Source organism: Manduca sexta, chromosome 15 (assembly GCF_014839805.1).
Source record: "Manduca sexta isolate Smith_Timp_Sample1 chromosome 15, JHU_Msex_v1.0, whole genome shotgun sequence".
Classification (NCBI taxonomy): Eukaryota; Metazoa; Arthropoda; class Insecta; order Lepidoptera; family Sphingidae; genus Manduca; species Manduca sexta.
This window is the reverse complement of record NC_051129.1, coordinates 4,707,855-4,728,854: the sequence shown is the minus strand read 5'-3', so window position 1 is coordinate 4,728,854 and position 21,000 is coordinate 4,707,855. Positions and strand designations below refer to the sequence as shown.

Here is a 21,000-nt window from a genome sequence, read left to right as displayed (position 1 = left end):
TAATATTTATTGAGGACATTGGAATTTAATAACCTTTAAAACATATTTATGATTTTCAATAAGATCTGATGATCTTATTGAAAATCATAAATATGTTATTAATTTAATGTTATTATTCGTTAATATTGATATATTAACGAATAAATGTCATTGTCAACAGATGTCATAATTTTTGAGTCTATGAAAAATCCGCATTCCATTGTGTGCATATTTACTTGTTGATAAATAAATAACAATAACATGATAGAATATTATATGGGACAAAATAAAATTACATTAAATTGTCATTGTCATAAATTAAACACGGTATTAGTTGTATATTTGTATGATTATAATATTTATGATGATTATTATTTATCCAGAATGCATTATAGCATGTTTCCTATTAGTGTATATTTTAAATTATTTTTTTCAATGCAATCACAAATTTGTTAGATATTTTTCCGCTGTTCGTAGGAACTATGTATTTCTTACCTGATTAATGCTTCTTACATTATTCAAAAAGAAGTTCTCCAAGTTCCCATAGTATCGACTATAATTATTCGGCACATACAATTTCACTTATCCTTCGTATCATGATTAGCTAAAAAAATTATTATTTATACCTATTGCCTATCATCAGCCTACAGCTGTCCACTGCTGAACATAGGCTTCCCCTAAAGCGCGCCACGCTGTTCGGTCCTCCGCTCTCCTCATCAAGCGTCCACCGGCGATCCTACGAATATCGTCGGACCAGCGGGTCGGAGGTCGTCCTACGCTACGCTATTACCTACATAATATTAATTAATAAAAATCCTTGTTATAATGACAACTCCACTTTCATCTGCTCTACAATAGAGGAAGTTACTCTTAAAATTCGAAATGTAACACTTTACAAACCTTCAATATTATTTATTCTTATGCATAAACGCTAGGTATGCTAATTTCCTCACAATGCTTTCTTTTAACAATATACTCAGCAATAATTTGTTAATATACATGTATGTAGTTGCGGAAAGTCAAAGATTCACCTAGGGATCAAACTTTAAACCTTCGCTCAGTCCTTTCCACTTCAGCTAAGCGTTCTCTATCTAATACATACTTAACTAATATTTAAAAAATACTTCGCTACCTATTCATATTTAATTGTATAGAAATATCTTCGAAACCTTTTTAAATACTTATGAATTTTAAATCATATTCTCGAAATCCGTTAAAAAATCTAAAACTAAACTGCATTTTTCAATAAAGGGTATAAATAATTAAAATGTTAATGTAATTTGTTTCAGAATGCACAAGTTGCAATGACGACGAACTTGGTATCACGAGATGGACGATGCCGTTGCTAAAAACAGGAGAGAAGAGATATTACTTAGGAATATTCTTTAAGGTAAGACAAATTTCAGAAATAAATCCACAGCAAGGAATTGCAGTTCATATTGTGTCTCTCGTAGAGTCTGCATTGATGTCACCCACTGTGGAATCTGTTTCTATCGTCAAATAGTAATGTACAAGTGCTAATAGGCCATATTAAGGATTTACCACTAAGTATTATTTTTTTTAATAGCCGGTAGTCAATATTCAAAACTAAGTCTTAGATTACGGAATCTGTTTTAAGATAGCTTCCGTTTCAAAAATATTTTTTTGTAATACTTTTTAAAGATAAATAATTATATATCCAACGGCTGTGAAGATATAAGGCAATTGAAATTATATTTCTAGCTTTAAAATTAACGAACAATAGCGTGCAACATTCAAAATATTAATTAAATTGATTTTCGGATTTGGTATAAAAGAAATTGTGGACAAAAACAGGCGATGCAGTGTTGCTAAAAGCACAAATAGTGTTCGTTGAATTTGACACCAAAAAACGCTAAATACACATGTCACTGATTGCATGACCGATTACCGTAAGAAGGCTGCGGGTACGCATCTCCAAATGTCGTAATAAGCCGCATGGCCAGGGTTGCCATACAACAAATTTAATTTTTAATGATTCGGATTGAATGTTAAAAATATCATTAAATTTATATTGGAAATTTTCAAGAGTTTACAGTAACATTTAAACAATATTTTTTTTGTAATAAAAAAAAAACAATTTTATATTAGTAATAACCTTGAATATAAATATAAATTCTTTCTAAAAATAGACCATACTAGAATATTATTGCACAATGCAGAAATCTAAATATTATATCCTAAAAGATTATGCAGTCGTCATCGAAAACGATGTCACTCTATCATTACGACATACAAATGAAACTGCACTACGATCATCATTACGCAATGACTTATAATAATACTAAAGTATAAAGGTTATGCTCTAAGTTTAAAACTGTACATTACTTTACATAACTCACTACGTAATAGTAAGGAAAAGAAATTTGTCTGTTAAAAATTTAAACAAAAACTTTGACATTACATAAAGTTTTCTATGATGGGTAAAATTATGTGTTAAAACTAATAAAAAGTCGTGTCATAAGTGACTTCATTTTTTTAGCCAAAACACGACATATAATCACTGAGTCACAGTCTATGCCAAATGAAAGGTTGTTAAATATCTTTTGTGCAAAGGAATCTAGTCTTTAAGGATTTTATTATCCCTTCAGAATGTAACTGCAAAGCATTATTAATCCATGCCGGTTTTGCGATACATTATACAGTGATACCACTCTTATCAATCGTGTCTAATTGACTATTGCTTAACGTCATAAAAATAAAAAATTCTATATGCAAAAAGAAAAACAAATCTTTAAAATTGTATTATTAAAGAGCTCTACCACCTCCATTAATTAAACGTGTGATATAATAGCGTCTTTTGAAGTTTGTTTTAGATGACCATCAAAGATAAAATAAATACATAACGCCTAATACGTTATAAATTGAAACCAAATTGAAATTCCCAAAAATATCCGGAAATCCTGACATCTACGGGAATTTTGTTTATCATGGCAACCCTTTACAACCGGTATTATGATCGATAGCTAAAGCTTTCTCTTTCAAAAGCGACAGTGGTTACGCGTGTTTATTGTACATCTTATTAAAATTGCTTCGCTTTCTTTATTTTAGACGGAACAGGTGTGCCACAATAATTACTTATGTGTTCGCAATCGTAATGATGGCGACTTTAATAGCCGTATTCGATATTAGAGTTCAATTGTACAATTTTATGCTGTTGACAAGCGTATTTACTACCAGGCGAGCGGCTTGTTTTTCTCATCATTATATGTAAAACAAAGCTATTAGTTGCTCTTCTAGGTATTTATCTCCAAATGATTTTACAAAAGTAGGGTATATTTTCACTATTACAGTGGTAATATCTCTCGTGTTTTCACAGTAGAGAGACGGAGGGAGTGAGGTTTGACTATTTGATACGTAATGCGCCCCCATTCTTCTAAGTTGTCTCTTTTTCTCTCTCTCTCTCTCTAGTCGGTCCGGTCGGTATCTGAGGATCGTGGTCAGCGTTAGGGTTGCATCTGGAGCGGATGATCTGCCTCCACCGGTTTCTGTCCAGTTCAAGTTGTAAAATACTAGTAAAGAAAAGAGTTTCAATACACGTGTTGGACAAGGCGTAGCATTCCAGAGAGCTGCGTCTGGGGTCAGCCAGTGTATCCAGTTACTTTGTAGGCCAGCATCGCGATTGCAACAGATGAGAATCTTCATTAATGTAAGCTTGAATATAAAATGTCAACTATAAAGGATTATACGCACATACCAGTGACGGAGCGGAGACGTGGCAGGACCGTAACTTTTAGATTAAGTAAGTAACTGGCCGATTTCTGTTTCAAAGTGAAACATTTTACTTGCAAACAATATAAGCAGTTCTATGTAAATAATAATTATGAATAATTACTGCTTTTTTATTTTAAAGTGAGACCTTTTAGTCGCAAACACTATAAACAAAGTAAAATCAGCTATAATTGCTCGTATCGAAGCTTCTAACCAGATAGTTATTTAGTCAGAAAGGCAGATATGTTTCTGATGACTGTTAAGATATGAAAGTAGTAGTAGGGACGAAGTCCTTTCAATTTTTCTGCCGTTGCAGTAGTTACTGAGGTAGTAGTTAGTCACTTTGCCGCTGTTTGCTGTTTGCATATGTCCCTATCTCAAATAACCATTCAAACTTCGAAGCAATGTCATGTAATTTTGCCAGAAAATCCTACCAATTTATTTTTCAATCATAACATAACTCCTTTTTAATTCGTTTTTCAATATCAATATATTTGATCTGTGGTTTATCAAACATTATATCGTGACCAAAATTATTCATAAAACTGTACAAGAAATTGTGAAAATAAAATGTTTTATCTTTAGTTACATTCGTATCTGTTACCTTTCTACTTACTTACTTTCCTTGTTTTAAGCATGCTTGAATAATACTTATAATATAACATAAAAATATTAGAACAAAAAAAGTGAAAAAACTACAAATGGCGTCTTACTGCACAAGGTAATCTCTTACAAACAACTATGGGATGGATATAAGAGAAAACGGAATAATAATAGTTATTGTTTCCGAAAAGAATAAAGTAGATGATTAGTAGGAAGATATTTTATTTTACAATTAGCCAGAGAATCAACATAGTTGGGACATTGTATACATCTCTTTTAATTCTTATAACAGCATGATTTAACAAATGTAAGAAAATGTATTCCAATCGGATTTCCTTGGCACGTAAACCAAAGGTTAGGTTACACAGCGGCGTTACTTAAATTACATATCTATTTACATCTCAAAGTCACAACATATGATGGCTACTTAACATGTTAATATTGGACTGATTGGATAATAAATACTAAGATTTTAGATGTACCCAATAGCTCACATAAACCTAATCCCACTGAGTTAGCTAGCTTGTAGCTACGAGCCTTGTGTTGGATCAGCGTGGACTTGCATTTCTTCAATACATACATAACATCACGCATTTTATCCCCGAAGGGGTATGCAGAGGCGCAACTAGGGCACCCACTTTTCGCCAAGTATGTTCCGTCCCATGATGTGATAGGGGGCAAGCCTATCGCCATATCGGGCACAAATTCCAGACTCCGGGCTGATACTGAGCAGAAAAACCCAAATATCACTTTGCCCGACCCGGGATTCGAACCCAGGACCTCAGAGCGCTATTGTACCGGACGTGCAATACAACTACGCCACCGAGGCAGTCATTTCTTCAATACCTAGACACAAAATAAGTATTGGATAAAATCATTTGTCTCCGTGCGGAAATCGCTCTACGACGTGTCACTTTATACCTACTTACTCCTAAGCCGTGCATCTAAGATTGTAAATAAGTATATAATAAAATAAAACTGGATAACAGCAGCTTAAATCTTCTAATATATTTATATATTAAACTATGCATTAAGGTTTTACGATCAACACATATTTGGAAACGAAATTGATGTAATATTACCAATGAATTGGGACGTTTTGGCACTCATTAGACCAGTGCAGAATTTATATTTTTATGAGTGTAGAGTTTATGTATGTAATATGTATGTACGTATGTTTCTAAAATACTTAATAATTTTCCATTTGTTTGTATTATGGAAAGCACTAAAGTTAAATAAACGAATGATTAATTAAATCGAGTGATAGTCCTCTGAAATCTGTCGCCCCTAAGAGGCTGCCGCCCATAGGCCGCGGCCTATACGGCCTATTTACAAATCCAGGACAGCATTAGACTTACGGTATTAATAGACGATACACATGCAAAAACTCGTCCGATAAAATGCTTTATTTCACAAACTATACTTACCTATTTGCTTCATTAATAAACATGTAAAATCGAAGTTATTTCCTGATGCAAATTAATTCATAGATCGATTGATGTGCTCCGGCTACCGACCAAAAATCGCGTTTAGAGCTCATGAATTTTCTGCCAACTTGTCACTTTCCACAATATTAGCCACGTTGTCCAATGGGCCGGAAATTACACAGTGTCCGCACTGCAAAATCTACTGGAAACTCAAAACGGACCGCAGTCTCATGCGGACCACCCGCAGGAATGGAAGGACGTATGACACCTTCTGTGCTATGGGATTTAAATCTTTAATATTATAACTTTAAGTACTGTAGTGGTGTGTAAGGTAAACGATTTAAAATGTTCCTATGGTGTATTTAACATGGATGGTGCCACGCTATCTACGATCGATGTAGATATAGACCATATCGTGATGGGATTTTAAACACATCAAAGTTGTTCTGTTCGGGAAATTATTACAAACGACCTCTACTATCCTTTATGTAAACGATAATAATACAATGGAGACCTCACGCTTGTCTCCACGATGGATAGGCAATAGTAGATAAGTATTTGCTGATCTATTTCTGTCCTCAGATATTATAGGAAACAGGGAGGAAGCAGAACCAGAAGCAGTTTAAAAAAAAAGTTTAAACACCCACAAATGATCATACTTTTTATAACAATTGAACAATCATTATAAAAGACACCGCATTTATGTAAAAAATGATTGATAGACCACAAAAATGTTAATGCCATACTGCGCTGTTAGATCGTAAATAAACTATAAAAAAGATTGTAATACGTTATTAAAACCTAAAATTCTTATGATAATGATAATGATACTCCATTTGTACGGCAACTAAACAGGCTCTGTCGTCATTCGGAATTTTAATTAAGACGTGGAAGTCGCGTCATATAACATCTGCACCACGAGAAACTTACTATTATTACAAAGCTAGTTTATGAAGATGTTAGTAAGAAGTTAACACAGAAATTGCTGAACGGATTTGCGCTTTTAGGATATAGCCATTCCCTATATTAACATATAATCAATTTTTATTTTCCGGGAAAGGTCTGTCATATGGGCGGAGAACAGGCAACGTATATTGAATAATACATTATCACTTGACTCTACCGGTTTCCACTTCTACACTTACTATCACAATACTCAAGGTTGCCGCATCGCAAACCAAATTCACAAACGAACATGCATTGTGATTAAATACACATTTACAAACTTTCCAAGACTTATTGCAATTTAATTGCATGAAGTAACAAGACGTGGAATGTGAATTTAATAACATGTACTTAATTCTCCGCATCAATTTGGGCATGACTCAGCGAGCGTCAAAAATAATGTCAACTTTCCATACTTCGATAACAGATGGCGCTAAAACAATTCTCCATAATATTCAAAACCATTATACTTAAACAACGTGTTTTAAATTATTTCATAGATAAGTCTGTAATATTTGCATCGGTATGTTAATTTTATTGTGTCGACATACAATATGTTAGATGGTGTGGCAACCTTAGTCCATCGTAATTTGCACCGAACGCGCTGGTCCCGAGATGCCAATAAGCAATCTCGTGGAATTCCGCCGAGTACTTTCTCTACGACCAGTTGAACAACTGACGTAGATAGCTCAAGCAGAATTAATTACACCTTTAGTGCCAATTACTGGAGGTATCTCTATTATATAAACGTAAATAGTCTGTTTCAGTCCACGTCCTTGATGCAATAAAATGCATGTGTAATATTAATTACTACGAACATTTAATCAAATATCAATACTCTTTTGCAAATATATTCGGTTCCATGCAGTCTAAGATGCTGTACTAGTTCTAATGACACTGAGTGAGACTCAAGGTTGTCCTGCATTTGAACTTGACTCGCACTATACTGATTTGATTACTCTCAGAGCGTACCCAATCGACGCTATAAAATAAATTGCATGTGATTATGAGCTTTATAGGTTGGTAATAGAGTTTTGCCTCTATTTCTGATCCCATACTGATACATTTGTAATGTTATATTGTATAATAAAATACGGCGTCTTATTCAGATATAACAAATGTTACCACATTAAGTATATTATACCGCTACCATTTTGCTATACAGAATTACATACATCTGTTCCTTGGAATTATTTTTATTATAACAAACGCAACGCAAGTTTATCAATTTTAGTTTGAGATCCACAATTCTGAGATATTTATGAATACTTGTGTTGTTGTCGAATTTAATATATTTGTAACACATATTATACATAACTTTATTTCTTTTGTACTCCTCTATATGAACATTTTATGCCAAATCTAACACACCTCTTTGCGAGCAATGTATTTTAGTACAAAAATTTTCATCACGTATTAATATATAGATAGTAATATCAAGAAAACCATACCAATTTTAGTAAGTAATCACCATAAGTAGTCACGAAAGTCAACATTAATATACTTACTTATGAGTATATTAATAGCCGTCCGACGTCGCAATAAGCCGGGGGCTACTTCCGATTATTACGTGCCGCATTTACTAGGGGAAGGTACTGCTGATACCTGCTTTACATAGCAATGCAGTGTATACGTATCGCCGTTGCTTTTTCAATCGGAAACGCGCTTATAGTGTAAAATAGGTTTTACTTCAAAATAATTACAAGCTAAAATTATGAATATTCAATGTTACCAATATTGCTGATTTGTGAAAAGACACTATCCAATATTAATGATTGATGGATTTCGTTTGTTTTCTTAGAGATATTTAACGATAAAATTTGTTAAGAATAGATGAAATTAATTCTCATTTAACTACTTTGCGATATAATATCACCTATACCGAAGAATAAAGACACAATCACAACAGAAAGTTATTAATAAAACTAACAAAATTAACATACCGATATAACAAGTACCTACAGAAAAAACAACTAATGATTAACAGAAATGTCAACAGGATGCCAACGTGAAATCTAAAATGCATTCTCGAGTACAGTTATAGAAGCGTAAGAATTTAATTGACCCAGTATTATAACCGTAACAGCAAACGTAAATAATTATTTGTTATTCAATGGACGCACTATTCAATAAGCATAACGCTATAACAATAACCATTAAGTGGTAACGTTTTTTGAATAACTATATCTTTAAATTAAAATCATAAAAGAAAAGGAAATTGCAGTAGTAATAGAAACAGAAATTATTTAATAAAGTTATAGTTTGGTTTTTAATACTTTGAATATTTTTAATCTGTAACCTGCGGATTTTTAAATTGCTCTCCTTTCAACTACAATTTTTAATCTATTTCCAAAACTATATCATAGCAATAATTAAACTTAAGTGACTCTCGTAATATTAAGTTTTCAAATATAATAATTTCATATTAATTAATTGTGATCCGTTTTTGTGTATATTTAATACACTTTAACTTCATAATCAATATTTCTAAGTGACGATGCGATATATTTATTTACAAGACAATATAAAACACTTATGAAAATTAATCCTCGAAAAACAACCGTTGACGTTATGTTATTTATACGCAACTGTAATTAAACGGATGTACAAACTATTTAAGGTTAACAACTATCGTCGAATATAAAAATTCAATGATGTCCAACAACAAAAACTTGTATAATTTATTACACTTAAATCACGGACACAAAGAAAAGATTGCAAATTTTTGTGAGATTACGCACACGCGTATAATCTCAGAATATTGGAATGCGATTCATTCGATATCGTATAAAAGGAAAAATGTTTTGGCAATCTCATGACTATTACGCTATTCCGATAAAAGATGTCACTACTATATTTGGATCTGCTAACACAGTAAAAACGAAATTGCAATATTTCTCGTTCTTCCCAGTGACAAATATTTATTGCGATAGGCCCTACAGAAACCATCAAACAAAAATTGAGATGAAGGTTTACGTGATGAAATACACTCTGTCTTGTACGATGCAAGTGTCCATAACAGGCTACACTAGCTGCTTAGTACTAGTCGCATTGTATTGTTTGTATTATGCTATGTTATCGTACATAGTTACTTCTATACACCCGTGTGATAAGGAGCAAAGCTATTAACAGCTACGGGGTGATACTGAGCAGACAAAAAAATTAAATGTTGCCCGACCCGGGAATCTAACTCGAGACCCCAGCGAGGTAATCGTACTGCGTATAACTATACTGCCGAGACAGTACTTAATTGGCCTATATTAAAAATACTTATTACTCAATATATTAGAGTATTATAATTTTACTTATCTAATTATTTGCTTCGTCGGATGATTCTTGTTTTAATACTTATTGCTGAAACGTCACGCTACTTTAAGCATGAAAGTAAAGAATTAAATGATTTACGAATTTTCGTAGATAAAATCGATATTCACGGACGAGGTCTATTTAAAACGCCAATCAGGTTGCAATCGAAATAGAGATAAAGTAAAAAATCCGTTAGATTGGATATAAAAAAGTAAATTAGTAGAGTTAGTACTTTCTTCTTGCTTTTTACTGATGCGGTATATTACAGAAACTACTGTTATGTTTTGGATAGGATTATGCTCAGATCAACTTAGTAGTAACTTTAGTATCACAAAGCCGAGTTAACGAATTCCGCACATGCTTTTTGCTAAGTAATAGGTATGGTTTGTAATGCATGCTGCAAGTTTAGATTATATAATTTACCTAAATATGCTAATAATGCTCTTGCCGCTCTGTTAAACAATCGCGATTCTTACTAAATTTCACATCATAATATTTCTCAGATTGTAATCAGTCTTTTGTAGTCTTTAAATCTTTACGTAATAATTAAAAAATGCAGTGTTGGATCCATCAGTTCGTTATGATATTTTTGCAAATGAATCAAGACTTGTCAGTTGTTCTTGAAAAAACATGTTTGAGGTTCATGTAATTGACCAAAGTATGACTCTACCACATCCTGCATAGAAGTTGAAGTGACATATCACAGCCTTAGAAATAAAATGGCCTAATTCAAAATGTATATATATTCCAGTTTTGTTAACAGACCTTCCAAAGCATGTTCTATAACCCTGACGAGAAAAAGATAAAATTATAGAATAGATACAGAGATTTTCACTTTAACGACCGCCAATTCACTGCCTTTTATATTGCTTTCAAATCTTTTTTATTCGATTCCCACAAATCGTCTTTTTTTGGGTTAAGTCACCTTAGTTCTACGGGTGCGATATATACAATTGTTATCAAGGCCCTGATCGCATATTTTGAAAGATCAATGAGAATCAATTAAAAACCTGTTAGTATCGGTTATATGGCGTCGTAAGTCGCAAGGGATTAACAAATAAGCCGCTACAAAAATGTTGAACAACCGGTACGGATATTACGTCCCTTCATAATTTAAATTTGTTGATAAATACATATGGACTTAAATCATAGCATACTGCTTACATATTATATAGCTCAGTCGTAGAATCTTCTAATAGTCTATATGCCAAAAAATAATTAGTCTTACTCTCGTAGGCATAACAAGATTTTTGGTTGTGAAGTCCTCGGGTTATGCAATTAAAATTTGTGTAGGTAAGAGTACTTGTAGGCATGCTAGGTCATTTGCTTCTGAAGTCCTCAGGTTAGGCAAGATTTGTGTTTACTACAAATAAACAATAGTTGTCAAAATAGGAATGTCAGATATAGCAATTACGGATTTAAGTCCTATAACGTAGGTACTAATGGTCTTATTCATAATAAAACCCTTATCGAAGGTATAAATCGCAAATAGTTAAAACGTCCTATAAGCTTACCGAGCCTTCGATAAAATTTCTTATTCATAATGGTTTCATAAACCTCCGATAACAAAAAGGCCTTTAAATGTGCACAATGTTGCCATTTCGTAGAAAAAAATCATTTAAATAAGTTCTACCATTTACTACCAAGTTTTGTCTCTGGAAACTGACAATAAAAAAAAATTGTCTGTCATTGTCACAATGGCGTTTGTCAAAAATGTAAATAAAATAAATACAGGAGAAAGATTTATTTGTTGTTCTCGAAATTCTTTGTAAAACTTGGAAGAACGCAGGCAGCAAATTGAGATAAAATGGTAGAGAAGTGAAAAGTAGTTGGGGAAGACAAAGATGGTGCAGCTCTTTCTGTATTTGAACGTTTGCGTTATGCATTCCTGCATTACTAACTATTGCTTTTTACAAGATTACGTTGAAGAGAATTGATTAGGGGAGCGGGTATGAACCCGCTCCCCTAACCAAAACCCTCCCTAAAAGAATATGAATTCTTGAACGTGAATATCGATACGAACTACAATTTCATATAGGTGTCGTAGATTCATTTGGGGGAGCTGTGCTAACTGAAATGTAATATTGCTACTCTTGCATTGCGCATGTCAACGCAACTATTACCCAACAATACGCACTATGATAGCCACTCTTAAAATATTCATATAAATAAAATATTTGGATAATATACAATAGTGATTATGTACCGTGGTGGCATTCAGTACAAATAATAAAGTTAAAACAGCACAATGAAATATAAAAGGAATAAATCAATTTTATTTTTTAGATCATGCTCATTGTGCCTCCTCAGACCCCACTTCCAATAGAAAATATAAAGGAGATATGTATGTATCCATTTTATGCTATAATCATGTAGGATATTATTGTTTTAGGTAGGTCATAAGTAAAACATATTTTTGAGGTCTTTATTAGTTGAAATAAGAAAGAAAATAAATAAAAACCTTTATTTATCAAAAGGCTCTTATGACAAGTCAACATATAATCAAATATGATTTACAATTTGTAAAGTACACAGATTAAGGCATGCATATGATGCATTAGTATACTATAATCCACCTCCACCTGGAAATATAAGGGAGGTATTAACAAATCATCATTAAGTAATTTAAATTTTATACTATAATCCTGTGGGATACTACTGTTGTATATTTGAATAAACATTTTTTATTTCAAATTATGTTGAATGCTTATACATTGCATAATTTCAGGTTTGTTCCACATCTGCAGAATAAATTGCAACAGTAGAAGTGCAACACAGGAAAGAGTTACATGCTATTCAGATGGACAATGAGCTCCAGTGAAATAAAAAATAAAATTGAGATATATTAATAAAAGAAAAATATAAATTTTATAAAAACAAATGACAATGACTAACTTTAATTATGTTGTATAATTAGTTACCTTTCAGTGTGAACAACTTTAGTCTAGATTTTGGGTCAATGATGATAATAATTGATTCTGACACCTCTTCAATATTGGACACACTTCTGTGGCATATATCTTTCTTTGAGCAATTGCAATGTTGTGCAACACTGCAAGAGCCACAATAGTAGTCTTCACATTTCCAAATTTAAGATATGCCATGAAACAGACATTGAAAATGCTGTTTCCACACACCAAAGTTCTTGTTGCAATATCCGGGAGTTATGAGTGCTGCTTTGCCATCAAATATCTCTGATCTGAAGATTAGCATCACAATTCACCTACAACAAACCTTTAAATCTTACCTGAACAACAACATTGAGGAAATAATATCCTTTTCTATATAATATTAGGCTGCATAACAACCATATTTTTTAATGTTATATGGGTGTAATAAATACAACCAATTATAGATGGGAAGTCTTTACATGGTGAAATTCCAGCCTTAACAAGGGTTCCTCTGAAAAGAAGTGGGGCATAATTATAATCTGCAATATGTAATACGAGCGCACGCTCCACTTTGCTACATATACCACTGGTAGTGGCTTAAGATAATCATAGAGGTCTCCAACATCTTACATCTATTAAGAAAACGAATCTAAAAGTAGCTCTTCATTAGGTATACGTATTTACCGAAGTCTGTATAAATATGGAATAGAATTAACTTACCTCATGACGATCCCAACATGTCAATGCAGTTAATTAATACTTGCAATTCTGATGATCTGCCACAACTTATACGGTGAAGCTGCAACTCTTCGCGGACTATCAGTCACTTATAAATGCAGCCGTATGTTGGGAAAAATAATACCGTTTACGGAATTCATCATTATCCAGAGAAAATTGATCTAATTTCTGACGACACATTTTCTACCTAAAGCAGCCTAGCTTGCATTTTAATACGTAACTAAATAAAATTATTTCTTGAAACGAAAATGATCGAAATGTTGTTTACTTCTAAGTACAGACTGACTTTGGCAACAAGCGTCAAACATGAAACAGCTGACCGACGTCAGCCATTTTTTTGCTATCGAACGCTTAACATAGGTGTAAAGACGGGGTTAGGCTCGATAAATCAAAGCATCTTTATCGGAGACTTTTAGCGCAATTTAACCATTATGAATACCAATTTTTTACATGCCTCCGATAACGCCCAGATAAACTTCCGATAATTCTGATAGTTTTATTATGAATAAGACCATAATACTATACAAACCCTTTCAGAACACATGCGCAAGTTTGTTAGCATTGGATATAAGCTTTATGCATAATCTGTACTATTATATAAAGCTGATCAGTTTGTTTTGTTTGAACGTGCTAATCTCAAGAACTACTGGTTCGAATTTAAAAGTAAAAAATGTTGAATAGCCCCTTTATCGTGGAAGGTTATAGGCAATAACATCACGCTATGACCAATAGAAGCCAGAGCATCATTAAAAAGTTACAAAAACGGTGGAAATTCATGTCTTTTGGCAACTTCTGTTGCAGGCGGTGCGTAATATAACATAGCAAAAGCAACAATTAAAATAATTTTATTTATAACAATTTGTTCCCAAGAGGCTACGAACTCAATAAATCATTTTATTGTTTCTGCTTGCGCATGAGATTAACAGATGTTTCATGTCGTGCTTACCGATGAACAATGAAAGACAATCTCGTTCCAATGCCAGGGAAAGTGGGTCTCGTTATGGTTCTTAATTCTTTGAGTAATGTTCAATTGATTGCGAAATATTCAAAAAGCAAATAATTATGTAGGATATCTCTTAATAATTTGCAACTTTATCCAATCGATAAAATTTACTCAGAGTATGATAAGAAAAGAGGAAAAAAGAAAAAAATAAATTATCGTATGAGAAATAGAAACATAAAAAGCCTAAACTTATGTCGTAAAATGAAAACAAAAATGCGCATAACAGCTTGAAAAAGTACGATATTTATATAACAAGGCCCGGCAGCAAATAATAAAGCAAAATGAGCTTGAACTAATTGTATTTGAGTCGATAAAACCGCGATAAAATCAGTGGGCGCACGCCACAAACCACAAATTCCACGTGCAACCAATACTAGCGTTTTGTATTAGCAACCTAGTTAGTATGCGGCTTCCGTAATGCACATGGGAAAATCAAACGACCCATCGCAACGGCTTTGAATTTTAAATATTCAAATTCAATTTAAATCCCAGTATCCTTTGTGGGTATTTGGATATTGAAATTGTACTTTCAAATTCCACTTTTTTACACAAGCAAATCAGTAACCCACTGATTAAAATAAAGCCGTTGGTCCTGCACTCGATCTCTCACAGGTAATATTAGATTGCCCTCTCCTGGAACTATGAGAGTAAAGGTAACTCTCTGCTCCTATATATTGTGCTTTTCTATAATAGTTCCTGCATACTTGACTAAACTCCGTTGAGATTGACCGCACTAGCCGAAACGCGCTGGAATTTTACAACTAAGTTTAGATCACAAAGCTCTACGCTACACTGCACTTGCCCTGCGACACTAGATGAAGCCTCATTTAGAGCCGTTTTAATAAATGATCTCAATCTCAATCTTCAATCTGTTTCCGGCAATAAACCAATCAAAATAACTCATTTGTAAGCATGTAAAAAAATTGGGTTAGTAAATTTTTGAGATTGATTGAAAGAAGTGATTGGGGTCGCTTATTGAAAATGACAATTAGTCAGAGCAATTATTGCTAGAAACAATCACACGTGGTTATTACTAAGCAATAGCAATATCTCAAAGGATTCGTATACGTCAACACAGTCGAGAATTGCCTCGCCATTGCGCTGTTTAGTCAAAGAATATTTTAAGCAACAATTAGGTACGATTATTACTAGCAATAATTAGGTACGATTATTGCTAGCAATAATTAATCCGTATAGATAAGGTTCCGTGCCATGCGACATTTTTAACACCAACTGTACAATATTTATACATTACCTTTTCATACAAGAATTGAAATTCTAGTAACAAAGTTGTTACAATATGCTCGTGTGATAACATTCTCAACATAATAAAATTGCAAACTTTGCATACCTCTACCGTCGCTACATTCAAGGCATTTGTAAGGAAGGCATAGATGTACATACATAAGTTTAGTTCCGTCTTTTTTTTATACATATAATTCTACTGACCGAACTTATAGTGATTTTAAATAAGTGATAATATTTTGAGTAAATATAGCTCCTTTCTTAACTGTGAAACTATGACGCTACGAACCTATAATGGTTTTAATTCGCAATTTCCTATGCGACCAGTATTTACAAGCCAATGATTTACAGCTCTTACACACGCAGAAATAAGACTCAAAATGTCCATGCTTCAATAATTTCTACTTATATTTATTAACCCGTGAGGTAGCTGAATGTTTGCCGGCAAACATTGACAGCTACGCGTGTGACGGAAAAATAACCTTATTATGTAGTATATATGTAGTATATAAGGTTATAATCCCGTGACACACGCAAATGTCATGTAGCTGTCTTGGCTCGCCGGCGATTCACGAGAGACCAAGAGTTAATCGATCGTAAACTTTGATTCCAGGCTAATTGGTTTAAGGCGCAACAGTACTGCAGATTCCACGGCATGCACCTCGCTTCAATTGCATCGCAGCAGGAGAACGACAAGCTGGAACAATATGTCAAAGATTCAGGTACTACCCTCATTTCCAAACCCACTTTTAATGTAAATTACTAAATAAAAAAATGACGATTGGTAGTGGAAAGCGTATGTCCTTAAAATATCTAAGTATGGGAATTTATTGATAGCAAATCTTGTAATTAATTTTCTTAATAACTCTATACTTATTGATGCTGATAGGTTGATACAGCAGAACTATCTTTTGCTTATAAGTAAAAGAGATCTTCTAGTCAGTCAGTGTTATTCAGAAAACTTCAACATTGACGCAATACTCACATTTTTTTTGTAAAAGTCTTTTTCATTTTTGCACCGTGTTGCCAAATTTTCGTCGATTGTCGCACTTTTCGTAATTCATTTAGAACCATGTTTTTAAATTGGTACAAACTTCATTATGGTTTATATTATGGTACATATTCCATCAATCATAAAGACTTCAATCAATATTATCCAATTTTGGCCATATATCCGCCCGGATAGCAACCACCATACACAAGGTGTTAAAACCCGCCATAGTGGCCCACGTAAGTGTGTCGTGTTCGGGATCAGCCTGTGTATATCCAGATCCAATGGGCCGGCATAATTGTATCGACTACAGAGTGGTAATCATCTCTCGTCAATCGACATTCTATTGGACCCCACTCTATTTACCATCAGGTGCAGTGATATAAAAAAATACAGGGTCTAGGCGTAAGATTGTATTAAATTTTCTAAAACCAATACTACTTATCCGACTGGTCTGTGAAAATCTTGTAGAATTTACAACGACAGAGGTCAAATAAACTTGGTTGCGTGGCTGTTGCAAAGTTTAAACTGGTTTTAGACGAATCAACATTTGAAAGGTCGAAATTCATCATGTCTACATTCGGCGGGTCATAGAGAACTAATCTATTGAAATTAAAATTACCGAAACTGAAAATGACATATGGAGTGGTTGAAAATTGAAATCACGCTATTTTTTGTTTTAAAAACTGAAAAGACTATGTTATAGAACTTGATGGTTGGTACAGTGTAAAACAAAATCGCATCACGCCTTTACCCTCGAAGGAGTAGGCGACGCTACGACCAGAGCATCCACATTCAGTCATGTATATCCGTCCCATGATGTAATACAAGGCGAACCTATAACCATATGAGTTACGAACACACCTGGTACACTGTAAAATAAATAATACATACAATAGAGTTTCATATCCCGACATATGCCAAACTCAAGACTGTCATACTGGATATGAAATGGCACACCCTGAAATGCGGGTTTTACATAAAAAAATAATCTCTTTGTTTATTTTTTTTTTGTAATATTTAGTACTAGCACTTCAATCCCTATAATAATATCAGCCCTGTATTATACACTTGCCCACTGCTGAGCACGGGCCTCCTCTACTACTGAGAGGGATTAGGCCTTAGTCCATCACGCTGGCTTAGTGCGGATTGGTAGACTTCACACACTTTCGAAATTCCTATAGAGAACTTCTCAGATGTGCAGGTTTCCTTACGATGTTTTCCTTCACCGTTAAAGCGAACAATAAATTCACAAAGAATACACACATGATTTTTTAGAAAAGTCAGAGGTGTGTACCCTTGGGATTTGAACCTACGGACATTAGTTTCGGCTGTCCGTTCCACACCCAACTAGGCTATCGCCGCTTCAATTCCTTATATTTAAGAACAATATGTGTTCAATAAATAAGTCAGAAGAGTTCATAATAAATAACGTAACTACAACTTGACTTTATTGCACTGACATTCATAAAGAGAACGTAATTTATAGGCAATAAAACTTACATTTCAATAACCTCATAATAATAAATTGTTATATTGCAGGATATGGACGTGAGCACTTCTGGACGTCCGGCACCGATTTGGCTGAGGAAGGAAATTTCTTCTGGATGGCAAACGGCAGACCGCTGACATTCGTCAATTGGAACGCGGGAGAGCCAAACAACTTCAGATACGAGAACGGAGAAGAGGAAAACTGTCTGGAACTGTGGAACAGAGACGACAAAGGGCTCAAATGGAACGACTCGCCGTGCTCCTTCGAAACGTACTTCATCTGCGAAGTCCGGTCGGATTGATAAATGGCAATCCTGTTATGTGATAGAAATCTAGTGTGCTAGATAACGCCATCTCATGAATATGTTTCATTTATTTTTTCTCATTAAAACCACCGAATTTAACACCCTTACATGTATCAGAGTCAGGGAATTCATGATAGTTATGAATAAACACGCTTAAATACGGCGATTGTGAGTGTTCGGTGGATTTACGCCATTTCACGTAAGAAAGATCATTTTGAATGCACATAAGTGTTCGTTTAAGATTCGGAACGTTTTACCACAGATGCAACTGTACCAAGGCCGTAGTTTTATGTTTATAGAATGAATTTACGAAATATTACAAAGTCGTATGTATAATGAGTCGATTTGCAAAGTATTGTTGGGAAAGTCATCGAACGATGCTCGGTATTGAATAGTATAGAAGACATTGGGAATGTTTATTTATTTATTTCTCGACCTTGTGGTTGTGGAATTTTACAAACTTGTATCATTTATATTTTATTTTGCAACGATCACTGCCTTAAGATCTTAGGAACCTCCGGGCTCGGCCCAGGGACACCGTGTGTCCATAGTCAAATAGTGGATAAACAAAGTTACCTTAGATTTAAATGTATATAGATTAAGTACGAACAATAAATTCACATAAAACAAGTTAATAACGCTTTTATTCATACCCAATTACGTCTCTGATTGAGTATAACAAAAATGCAGAGGACATGACCAATTACTAATATAAAATCATCACAAAATTTTACGCCTCTCGTCTTACTTTGTTCGTCTAAATAGGTACCACGTTTGCTACAGCTACTATTATAAATGTTACGTCTCTCGTACTTACTTATTCGGCTAAATAGATACCTACTACTTTTGCCACCACTAGTTTTATAATTTCTGCCGTCAGACATGAGTAATGAGCGTGGTTTTTTACCATACAGTTCTATGTAAAAAGTGCACTTTTATATGAAAATAAATAACATAAAAATGGCATCATAAATTCAGTAACAACTAATAAAAACACACTAAATAGCTTACATAACAAAATACAGTTATGTCAAATCGAAGGGCTATTCACCTCGATTTCCCGCCTAATTTACGACTTTTATATCACAATAAAGGTAAACGAACTGTCGTTTACGTGTCAAAAACACCATATTTTATAACCATTCTTCGAAATAAAAAATCAATCCATTACCCCATAAAATTCGCCAAATTATCTTGTCACACGGGCGTTGCAGGTCATTCAACTTTTCTCTATGCGCTTGCAAGCTGCTTAGCTTTGAATATTTTTACGATAGCTGTATTATTTTGTTATTTATCATCATTTTATAATCGGGAATACCAGCTAAACAAAAAATATATTTGTATTCAAATTATTTAATTGAATGGAAATCGAAAATGTATTTTTACAAACAAAATGCATATTTGAATACGTCGCACAAAAGTAATATTAATTATGTATCGTTACTATATACTCACGAATTTCAAATGATATACAAAAAACAAACAATTTGTATTTTATACAAGCCATAATAACTTTCTAACTCCATCTTTAAACCCTTAAAATCTATGTGACAATATGAAACAAACCTTTAGCAAAAACAAACCTATAGCAAAAAGGTAAACGAACTGTCGTTTACGTGTCAAAAACACCATATTTTATAACCATTCTTCGAAATAAAAAATCAATCCATTACCCCATAAAATTCGCCAAATTATCTTGTCACACGGGCGTTGCAGGTCATTCAACTTTTCTCTATGCGCTTGCAAGCTGCTTAGCTTTGAATATTTTACGATAGCTGTATTATTTTGTTATTTATCATCATTTTATAATCGGGAATACCAGCTAAACAAAAATATATTTGTATTCAAATTATTTAATTGAATGGAAATCGAAAATGTATTTTACAAACAAAATGCATATTTGAATACGTCGCACAAAAGTAATATTAATTATGTATCGTTACTATATACTCACGAATTTCAAATGATATACAAAAAACAAACAATTTGTATTTTATACAAGCCATAATAACTTTCTAACTCCATCTTTAAACCCTTAAAATCTATGTGACAATATGAAACAAACCTTTAGCAAAAATCCCAGCAAATAGAAGAAAATCGAAAATGCACTCATCTAAATTCACAAGCTCCACTCCTTTTATTGGGGGACAGAAGCCAGGCCTACACGTCAGTTACCTGCCAACGATTTTGCTGAAAATTTCATGCGTCCGCAGGCTTACGAGCATTGTATGTAAATGTGAGAGGACTCGAAACAACGGTAACAAAATACAGCGAGGCCGTTGTTTTATTTACAGAGAAGTAGAATTGTATTATTTTGTTTTATATTTTCTTTCGTTTTATGAATTGG

At 33.5% G+C, this 21,000-nt stretch overlaps 1 protein-coding gene across 1 annotated transcript; it reads left to right on the top strand.

Annotated features, from left to right (window-relative positions):
* Positions 1 to 1,267: 1,267 nt before the first annotated feature.
* LOC119189436 (C-type lectin 37Db-like) lies at positions 1,268 to 19,288 on the top strand. Its single transcript, XM_037439000.1, has 3 exons — positions 1,268 to 1,369; positions 16,480 to 16,588; positions 18,400 to 19,288. Exons 1-3 carry the CDS (start codon positions 1,316 to 1,318, stop codon positions 18,648 to 18,650), a joined length of 414 nt encoding a protein of 137 aa, XP_037294897.1. The 5' UTR covers positions 1,268 to 1,315; the 3' UTR covers positions 18,651 to 19,288.
* The last annotated feature ends 1,712 nt before the right edge of the window (positions 19,289 to 21,000 follow it).